The sequence below is a fragment of the Apium graveolens genome, chromosome 3 (genome assembly GCF_009905375.1).
Source record: "Apium graveolens cultivar Ventura chromosome 3, ASM990537v1, whole genome shotgun sequence".
NCBI classification, from domain to species: Eukaryota; Viridiplantae; Streptophyta; class Magnoliopsida; order Apiales; family Apiaceae; genus Apium; species Apium graveolens.
In genome coordinates this window covers 295,660,186-295,671,179 of record NC_133649.1, presented here as the reverse complement: position 1 = coordinate 295,671,179, position 10,994 = coordinate 295,660,186, and the positions used below count along the sequence as shown (strand labels likewise).

The 10,994-nt window shown below is 37.6% G+C and overlaps 2 protein-coding genes across 2 annotated transcripts; both read left to right on the top strand.

Moving 5' to 3' along the window:
* The first annotated feature begins 503 nt into the window (after positions 1 to 503).
* LOC141715234 (uncharacterized) lies at positions 504 to 4,675 on the top strand. The gene is made up of 5 exons (XM_074518709.1): positions 504 to 586; positions 1,237 to 1,882; positions 2,143 to 2,232; positions 2,516 to 3,701; positions 3,864 to 4,675. Exons 1-5 carry the CDS (start codon positions 504 to 506, stop codon positions 4,673 to 4,675), a joined length of 2,817 nt encoding a protein of 938 aa, XP_074374810.1.
* Positions 4,676 to 7,814: 3,139 nt separating this feature from the next.
* Positions 7,815 to 8,566, top strand: LOC141715233 (uncharacterized). The gene is made up of 2 exons (XM_074518708.1): positions 7,815 to 8,116; positions 8,221 to 8,566. The coding sequence occupies exons 1-2, from the start codon at positions 7,815 to 7,817 to the stop codon at positions 8,564 to 8,566; spliced, it is 648 nt and encodes a 215-aa protein (XP_074374809.1).
* Positions 8,567 to 10,994: the final 2,428 nt, after the last annotated feature.

Here is a 10,994-nt window from a genome sequence, read left to right as displayed (position 1 = left end):
TACTTATATTATTGTTATCACTATATATTATCTTGCGAGCTGTAAGGCTCACTCTTGCTTTATTTCTTCATCACACAACAACAGTTAGGAAAGATGGCCAGACTCCAGCAGACCCAGCGCAAGCGCGTGGGAAGCGTCCCGCGTCTTCCCGATGATGTTGTGGCTGCTATAGCTGCAGAGGTAGATCTATTGGTAGATCAGGCATTCTATTTTTGAGAATCAAATTATGTATAATTATAACTTGTGGCAGATAATGGCAATTAATTGTAAATTATCAAGTAATCGTTTTGGGTTGTAATAATTTTAAATTGTGGATTCAAAGACTTGTACTTATTTCAATTTCATCTCTGAGACTATAACGGGTTGTGGTGTGTGTTAGTGTGGGGTCACAGTATGAGGTTATTTATTATTAATTAAGTGAAGTGATATTGTGGAAAGAAAGACCGTGACAACCCGGATCCCCGACCCCGGATCTGGGGGTGTTACAAAGACGCTCATACATAATGGGTAACAAGTGGTTACGGCCGGGCGGCGCCACTCCGGTGAACAAGACAAAGGAGAAGGAAAGTGATAAATCAAGTACCGTGTAATTAACAGCTATCTGTGGAGGAAGTGAAAAATCTGGAGCTAACAAGGAAAGCAATTCTTGTGGAAATCTGCTAGCTATAAGCGATAATCAAGGCACAATAATAAGGATACAAGATAAAACTCAAAAGGTGGCGACAATCCCGCATGAAAAGATATTTGTTGTGAATATAAATCATACTGAAAATAATGAGGTTGTATTTACGGACCCGAAAAGGAGGAGGACAACCCAAATAACTAGCAGCCCAGATGTAGACATGAGTAACAACCCACTATGAGGAGGAGATGGAGGATCAGAACCATTTAAACTTGAATTTGGCGGGTACTGCCTTTCAGGCCCGCCTTTCCTCATGAACATTATAAGTTGGAACTACCAAGGTATGGGCCCACCTTGGAAATTGCAGTTCCTAAAAGAGGTTATATGTCAACAACGACCTGAGTTTATATTTTTATGTAAAACGTTAAGTAATAAAACAAAGATGGAGGGGATTAGAGCTCGTACGGAGTATCAAGGTATGCTGGTTATGGAATCTCAAGGAGGAAGCGGAGGATTATCTCTCCTCTGGAAAAATCAAGACCAAGTTCAGTTGCTCAACATATAAAAATAACCACATTGATGTCCAGGTTTCAGTAACGGGTTTGCAACCATAGGAGACTTACGGGGTTCTATGGAGAACCTAACAGAAATCAGAGAAAAAGAACTTGGGAGCTCCTAAGAAACTTGTCTCGTGACTCTAACCTTCCCTGGTGTGTCATTGGCGATATAAATAATATTGCCTCACAAACTGATAAAAGAGGAGGAGCGCTATATCCACAATGGTTGTTGGATGGTTTTAATGATACGTTGGAGGAGACGGGCCTCAATGACATAGATTTGATTGGCCACCCTTTTTCTTGGGAGCGTGGCAGAGATATACCTTCATGGATAGAAATTCGGTTGGATAGAGCATTGGTGATGACAAGTTGGCTGGAGTTATACCCCTATGCAAAATTATACAATCTAGAAGGATCACCCCTGACCACAAGTGCTGTTATTCTTGAACCAATGTGCAGGGATTCAGGTTTAAGAAAGAAGCGTTTCAAGTTTGAAAACGTCTGGCTGAAAGAACCGTTGTGTAGTATTATTATTCGAAATAGCTGGGAAGCTGGTAACCACAGGGACGTGCAATACAAAATTCAAAGTTGTGCTGACACTCTTGGTGTTTGGGGTAAAAAAATTACAAGGTGCTTCAACAGAAGAATAAGGGATTGTCACCAGAAATTAAAGGAGTTACGCAAGAAACGGGATGCCCAGTTGGTGAAGGAATATAAGGACACAAAGCATCAATTATTCTTGATTCTCGATCAGAAATAGATCTTTTGGCGTCAACGGTCCAAATACTATGGCTAAGTGCAGGGGATAAAACTACGAGATACTTTCATGCAGCCTGCAATAAAAGACAGAGATCGAACCGTATAACCAAAATGAAAGATGAGACATGAGCATGGCTGGATTGGCAAAACGGGTTACAGGATCTGATTCTGAACTTTTATACAGACCTTTTTATTGCAACACAGGTAGAGTATAGAGAGGTTGTGAACTGTGTTACTCGAGCTATATCACAGGATCAGAATTTAGAGCTGACTAGAGAAGTTACAAGTGAGGAGGTGAAACTTGCATTATTCCAAATACATCATGACAAAGATCCGGGGCCGGATGGAATGACCCCGACCTTCTTTCAAAAATACTTGGCATATCGTTGGTGAAGACATCTATGAGATGACAAAGCATTTCTTTTCCACAGGTTAGTTGCCACACGGTCTTAATATTACAAACATCATTTTGATCCCAAAAAAGAAAAACCCAACGGTGGTAGGAGAATTGAGGCCGATAGCTCTTTGTAACGTTTTAATGAAGATTATCACCAAGGTAATGGCAAATCGGATGTAGGGCCTATTGGATAATGTGGTATCCGCTACCCAAAGTGCATTAATTCCAAATCGTCTTATCTCCGATAATATTATGTTGGCTTATGAATTGATGCACTACCTGAAAGGAAAGAAAGTAGGTAAAGACGGTTATACGACTTTGAAGCTTGATATGAGTAAGGCGTATGACCGAGTGGAATGGGAGTTTTTGAAAGTAATTTTTTTTAAGATAGGTTTTTCTCCTTGGTGGGTGCACCTGGTTCTTCAATGTGTAACTACGGTGGTTTATTCCATCGTCCATGGGGAACACGAGCTAGGGCCCATACATCCAATGCGAGGAATATGCCAGGGGATCCACTGTCCCCCTATTTATTCATCATTTGTGCTGAAGGCTTCTCATCACTACATGAGAAATTATGAAACTAATCAGCGAATCCATGGGGTAAAAATATGCAGGAGGGCTCCCATTATAAATAATATGTTATTTGCTGATGATTCGTATCTCTTCTGCAAAGCTGATTCTGAGGAAGCCAGTACTATACTCGAGCTAACAGAGACCTATGAAAAAGCATCAGGTCAGCAAGTGAACAAAGGAAAATCTTCAATTTTCTACAGCAAAAACGTCTTCCCTTATAACAGACAAGCAATATGCCAGTTGCTGCAGATGATAGAAGCTAATGAATACTCGACTTACCTTGGACTACTAAATGTAATTAGCAGTTTTAAATCAGCACTCCTGGGGTATTTGAAAGACAAAGTGAACATGAAGATACGGAGTTGGGAAGGAAATTATATTTCGAGATCGGGTAAGGAGATACTGGTGAAACATGTAGCACAAACCTTTTCTTCCTATGCAATGTCTGTCTTTTTACTCCCTCTGGAAATTACAAGAAACATTGAGAAAAATATGACAAGGTTTTGGTGGAATTCGTCTCAATATGATAAGTCAAAACTTAGTTGGATGAGCTGGGATAGACTGTCCAAACACAAGCATGCCGGTGGCATGAGTTTCAGGCACTTCAGGTATTTTAACATTGCAATGCTTGGCAAGCAAGTATGGAGATTGGCTACAAACCCGAACAGTCTGGTGTCAAGAGTGTATAAAGCCAAGTACTTTGCTACCTCCGATATTCTTCATGCGAATTTAGGCCATAACCTGAGTTTCATATGGAGAAGCCTACTCGAAGAAAAGAACCTGTTAGTTGACGGTATAAGGTGGAGAATTGGTGACAGTTCAAAAATCCAAATCCTAAGTCAACCTTGGCTACTTGCAAATGATCAACCATACATTACTTCATGTCCAGAGCCCCTGCAAGATAAGATGGTGGCATAACTATTCTGTACTGATAAAAAAGCATGAGATTTGGAAGTGGTAAAAGCCGTACTCAATGACAAAGATCAAGTGCAAGTCCTAGCTATCCCATTAACCGAGTTAAATGACGAGGATAAACTCTTTTGGAGATTGGAAGACACTGGTATCTACTCGGTCAAATCCGCGTATGGATTTTTGCAGGCACAGAAAGGCAATTGGAGTGAGGAAGAGAATGATAAAATTTGGCAAATACTTTGGCGTATAAAAGCTCCTCCAAAGACTCTGAATCTTGTCTGGATAGCTCTCTCAGATTGTCTCCCAACGCTGTCTCATCTTCAACAAAAACGTGTTCCTGTACAATCTATCTGTCCAGTTTGTCAACAGGAAGTGGAGTCTATCTTGCACAATTTAGTTTCGTGTCAATTCACTCAACATTGTTGGTTGAAAGTGTTGCCAAACTTTTCTTATCAAGGCGTCACATACTTTAGAACATGGTTATCGCGAGTGCTAAATATAGTCGATACAAGGAAACATGCTGAAATTATAACGTTATGCTGGTCATTATGGAGATCAAGGAAGGATCTTGTCTGGAAACAAAAAACCACTACGATTAACAAGACAGTTGCAGCAACAATGCAGTACCTTGCACAATGGAGAGTAATCCAGGACAGGTCTTTTGTTACTCCTCTACAACCTCTTATTGCTGGAGATGGAGCTAGTACCTGGGTTAAGCCCCAACCGAACACAGTCAAGGTATCAGTTGATGCAGCAGTTTTTAAAGATCGTGATGGTATTGGTTTTGGCTTAGTGGCCAGAAACTGCAAGGGTGAACTAATTGAAGCTAAAGCAGTTTTCCAAGCGGGAGTGTAGTCACCTCTTATGGCAGAAGCAATGACATTTAAAGAAGCTTTTGTTGGATTTTTAACGCAGCGGGGCGTGGCAAAACACTTTTACACATACAAAATCCAAATAAAAGCATATAAATCGTGAATAAAAATTCGAGGGATCGAATCTAACCTTTTAAAATAATTCGGAGACTACGATCAGAGATCCTTAGCAGTTGCTCCTCAAGTGTGAAGCACTCCACCGGTATCCACCAAGAAAACGACTTTTAGGAGGAGGAGGAGGTGGAGAGAATTTGGTTTTCTGAAACTTTTGGGTTTCTGGGGTTAGAATAAAAATAGGGTCTATAATAGTGTATTTATAGGCAAAATTTTCAACTGAAATTTTCCCATAAATATTATTATTATTATCCCATTTATTATTCTCATTAATAATTAAAACACCTTTTAATTATTAATCCTTTTTCTAAACACTTTAGAATTAATTCTCTCTCTTGATTTAATTTCCAAAAATTAAATCCTTAATTAATAATATTAAGAACTTTTCTTAATTAATTTATAATCAATTAAATCTCATTTAATCAATTATTAAATTTGCCAATTAATTATTTATTTCACAAATAAATAATTATTAGCCATTATTAATTAATTCCTCCACCATAAAATCATTCTCTTTTTATGGTGTGACCCTGTAGGTTCAATATTAAGCCGGTAGTAGAAATAAATAATAATAAAACTATTTTATCATTATTTATATAAATTCTCTAATTTATTAAATATGATTAATTAATTAATCACATTTATTCTACATCGTGAGTGATGCTTCTCAACATATCGCGACTATCCGGATAATATGAATTCACTGCTTAGAATACCAAGAACCTGTCAGTGAATAGTTACCGTACAATAAACTCCTTCTACCCTACAATGTCCCGATTAAATACAAGACATGGATCTCGTGTCAAGCCTATCTAATTTAATCACTTGCTTACCATTTATTATGCGTAGTTCTATGCAAATTAGAAACTCCTTTCTAATTTCATTCACTCTGGCCAGAGATTCCTGAACTAGCATAAGTGGATCAGCCTTGAACATTCGCTTCCTTCACTGGAAGGGGTAGATCCTTTATTGATCATACACTATCTTCGTGTACAAATTCCTATACCCAGAAGAGCCCTAATAATTGTCCCTGGAGACTAAGAACTAAACCAAAGCATAGTTCAGTGTACACAAGATGACTATGATGACCTCAAGTCTAAGGATACTTGTACAACTATCACTAAGCGAACAACTGCTAACACGTGAGTGAACTCCATCAGTTATTCAGCTGGGCGAGTCATGTTCAGTGAACTTATTCTATAATAAGCACCTACATACTAGCTATAGTGTCACCACACAAATGTCTATGAGAACAGACATCCTTCATAATGAAGCAAGCATAGTATGTACCGATCTTTGCGGATTATTAATTACCAGTTAGTAATCCTATGACCAGGAACTATTTAAGTTTAGAGTTATCATCTTTTTAGGTCTCACTATTATGATCTCATCATAATCCATAAAAAGCTTTACTCTAAACTATGGTATATCTTATTTAAACACTTAAATAGATAAAGCCCGTAATAAAAACAAAACAAGTCTTTATTAATATCAATGAAATCAAAACAGATTACATAAAAGTTATTCCTAAATCCTAATACATGATTGGACTTAGGACATATTCCTTTCAGCTTTGAGTTGGCTGGATAACCGGGGATGGTATGATGATACTGTGGAGTCTGACTGCTTAGGAGTGGTACAAGCAATCAGGAGCCGTGTGATTATGAGGTCATATTTCAGATTGATTATTGAAGAATGTCATTGGATGCTTCAACGATTAAGCAATATTAAATTATTTTTGGTCAAACGATCTGCTAATATGGTGGTCCATCAACTAGCAAGGGACTCATATTTTTTGTTAGGTCGTGTCTTTGATAAGAGTTATGTTCCTATCTTTATTCAAAATTATATTTCTAGCGATTTGATTGAGTAATAACATCCCAACTTTTCGTCAAAAAAATAATAATTTGGTTTAACGGTTACGACCCTTACCACCCCGAAAAGCTACATTCTCTCAAAATTTTACCGAAAAAATCATATCTTGAATAAATTTCAATTTGATCAAATCATGTCTTACAATAAATCATCAAATAGTAATTTATGCAAATTCGAAAATGAACCGGTGCATAAGGACAAGAACAGTTGTTTTGTACCTCAAATCAGCTCTGTTGTTTTTGGTTACTTTCCTTCGATTTTATTTATATTCTGATTGCATTGGAAAAATAACCGATATTTTTCGACTAATTTAAGGGTTGTTTGGTTCGAGACTTGATATCGGTTTGGAATTAGAAATTGGGTTAGACTTTTATAGGGATGATTAATGATTCCCGATATTATATATTTGGTTCAGTGATGAAATGAATCTGTTTTATTTTAAAAAAAAATCGACATTTCAATTTTGATTCTAATATTATGTGTAAGTATACATTGTACATTGGAATTAAATTCTTACACAATTTACAAATAAAAATTTACTAGAAAAATATATGATTAGTAAAATCTAATTTAACCAATTAAATAATAATTTAATATTTTTTAATAGATTAAATCTTACAAATTGACATTAGATAAATATTATTATGATTTTATTTATAATTAAATAATATATCAAATTTAAAATATGTGTACATAAATTGTATTTAATCATAGAAATAAAGATGAATAATAACAGTAAATCTAATATCTCATACCCGTTCTCTATAACCACCTCTCCCATTAGGTATCAAATCTGATTTCTAGTGGGTTTCAGGTAGGGCTGTACTGATAATCCGCTCAATCACACAAATCGCTCGCACCGCTTGCAATCGCATCGCTCTTTGCGGATAACCGCAAAATGCGGATCGAATGCGAATTGAAACTTTCTGGTACGGGTTTCAGCAAAAATAAATCATGACCAAACATCAAGTACGAATTTGGAATGAACAAAATTCATACCTGATACCCAAATATTCTGCAACAAACGACCCCTTATATAAGGGTCGATTTTTGGGTTCATCATCATTATAATATAATTGAAAAATACTTCTTCTCTCGAAAATGAAACATGGCTTAATGATTTCTCTAGTTCTATGGTTGATTTTATGGCAAGAGGAGTCTCTAATCACTGCCCCGAAGTTATCAAACTAAACATTCCAGCTGAGCACAGACCCACACCCTTCCAATTTCTTTCTCATCTGATGGAGGATCCTGATTATCTAACAGTGGTTAAAGAAGCATGGTCTGTAAATATCGAGGGGGATCTTTGGTTTATCCTCACATATAAACTGCGACGTGTAAAATTTGCGTTAAAAACCCTCAATGAAAAAGTGGGTCACCTATCCTCCTTGGTGAATAATGCTCGAGAAGCTATTTGCTTCTTCCAAAATCAAATGTCTGTTAATCCTTCTATTCAGGATTTTGAGGAGGAAAAGACTTGTTGAATAAATATTCTTGAGCCCTTAGTCTAGAGGAGTGCTTTCTAAAGCAAAAAAGCAGGGTAAATTGGTTGAAAAAGGGAGATGGGAATAACAAATATTTCTTTAATGCTAGTCGTGGTAGATGGAATACCAACAAAGTTCTCTCGCTCCTGGACTCGAATGGTGAAGTCTGTTACTCTCATGAGGACATTGCTCGCATAGCTGTTGACTATTACATAAATATCCTTGGAGATAGCACAAAAGTTGCTGAATGCCCGGATGATTTAAGCCTCAAAAAACATGCTGAGCAACAACATCAGTTCCTTGCTCAAGATTTCACTTCTGAGGATGTTCTAAAAACTCTAAGGAAGATGGGGAAAGATCGTAGTCCTGACCCTGATGGATTCCCTGTGGAATTTTATTGATCACCTTGGCATATTGTTAGTTCGGATGTCACGAGAGGTATTTTACATTTCTTTGAGTATTTGAATATGCCCCGAATCATCAATGCAGCAGCAATTTGCTTGGTTCCAAAGACTGAGAACCCCTCGGACATGACACACTTTCGGCCCATCTCATGTTGCAATGTTCTTTACACGTGTATCTCAAAGATGCTGGCTGACAGATTAAAAAGAGTTATCCTTGAACTCATATCATTAACGCAATCGGCGTTTGTCCCAGGTAGAACAATTGGTGATCACATTTTTCTTGCACAATCTTTATGTAAGGACTTTCATTTGGAATAAGGTCCGCCAAGGTGTGCTATAAAACTTGATATTCACAAGGCGTTTGACTCTCTAAATTGGAACTTTATATTCAAAGTCATGGCTAATATGGGGTTCCCCACCAAATTTGTTGATTGGATCCGTTTCTGCATTACTACGACGATGTTTTCAGTGAAGATTAATGGCTGTCTAGAGGGGTTTTTCAAAGGAAAATCGGGGTTGAGGCAGGGTGACCCCCTCTCCCCATACCTTTTTGTTATGGCAATGGAAGTTCTATCTTTATACTTAAACAAAGAGGTCACTGAACTAGGGTTTAAATTTCATTGGAGAACTAAGAAGGTGAAACTTAATCACATTGTATTTGCGGATGATGTCTTTTTATTCAGCCATGGTGATGCTGTATCTGTTCAAAACCTTATGAGAGGAGTAAAGCAGTTCTCCCTTTATTCTGGTCTCACACCTAATAGCGCCAAATCTCATTGTTTTCTTTGCCATGTTAAGAGGAGGAGGCAGACGCTATCATTGACATACCAGGATTCCAAAGGGGTCGGCTTCCCATCTGCTACTTGGGGCTCCCATTGATTACCAGTGCCTTGAGGAAAAGGGATTGTATCCCATTAATGAACAAAATATTGAATCGTATCACTACATGGACGTCAAGATTCCTCATTTTTTCTGGGCGCTTACTTCTCATAAAAGTGGTTCTTTCAGGTATTATTGGCTACTGGAGTTTGTATATTTTCTTGCCAAAAAAGATTTTAAAGAAGAAAAACAACCTAATATTCAAATACTTATGGGGTGGGTTCCACAAACCAAGTGGTCGGTGTCATTACAAGGTAGGGGGTCTGAGTATTAAAAATCTGTTCGAATGGAACCAAGCAGCCATTCTGCTCCAGTTGTTGCCTATTATCCAACCTAATGCCATTTCTTTATGGGTATTATGGTTTAAAAGGGAACTGCTTAAAAAAAAATGTTTTGGACAACATTAATGGCTTACAAATGCTCATGGGTAGCAAGAAAAATTTTAAATGTGAGAGGAGATGCGCTTCGGTTCATAAAATATCAAGTGGGGAGAAAATCCACCTTTTCTTTCTGGCATGCCCTGTGGGTGAACGGTAAGACCTTAATAAATATCTCCCCACAGTAATAGCTACAACAGAATCTACCAGCTATGTGCCAGTTAATACATACCTTCGGGATAACACTTGGGATCTCCCAGTCTCTAACCACACAGACGTAATAGAAGTGAGGTTTCTGGTAGCGCGTGTACAGATCTATAATCCTGACTCCATCACCTGGGATGGCTTACTCCCTCATAAGGTAAAACTGGCATCAATTTGTTTCTCTCTTAGCAGTCCTTCTCGGGTTGTAGATTGGGGTCAAATGGTTTGGCATAGCCTCAATATTCCTAAATGTGCATTCACAACTTGGCTAGCATTGAAAAATAGGCTCTTAAAGAAGGACATAATGGTATCATTTGGTATGAGTGTAGATGTAACATGTGTATTGTGTAACATGGATGGAGAATCCTTTTTATATTTATATTCGCATTGTCCGTACTTCAAATTCATAAAGCAAGCATTACCTTTTGATTTTGCGGAAGACTGGACTCAATGCCAAAGGGGGGACTTTTTTGCGAACAAGCAATCACGATAATAGTAGAGCCATAGCTGGTCTGTACTTCACAACTACGATCCATCATCTTTGGAAGGAAAAGAACATTAGAATTCACAACTCTGGGCTGGGGCATCCCACTTTGTCGGTGCTAAAGAATATCCGAAGGAAAGTTAAGGAAAAGCTTCTCCTCTGATCATTTTAAGATCATTTTAAGAAATGGATCAGAAATGACCCAAGCCTGTTGCTTTTAATTTAAACTATGGGCTGAGATAGGACTTAATGAAGAATAAAGTGGAGCTCTCAAGAAAAATCATTTTAATCATTTCATAATTATAAGAAGTGTTAAGGGTAGTATAGTATTATCCTAATCTTTTGTCAACCTTCTGCATTAGGTTGTTATTTGTCAGCTTATGTGATGGTTTGTTAGTGATAACTAATGTCCTTGAGTAGTGATAAATAAGGGTGGTGGCCTTGTATGAGACAGAACAGATTATCAGAGTTATTCAAGTAA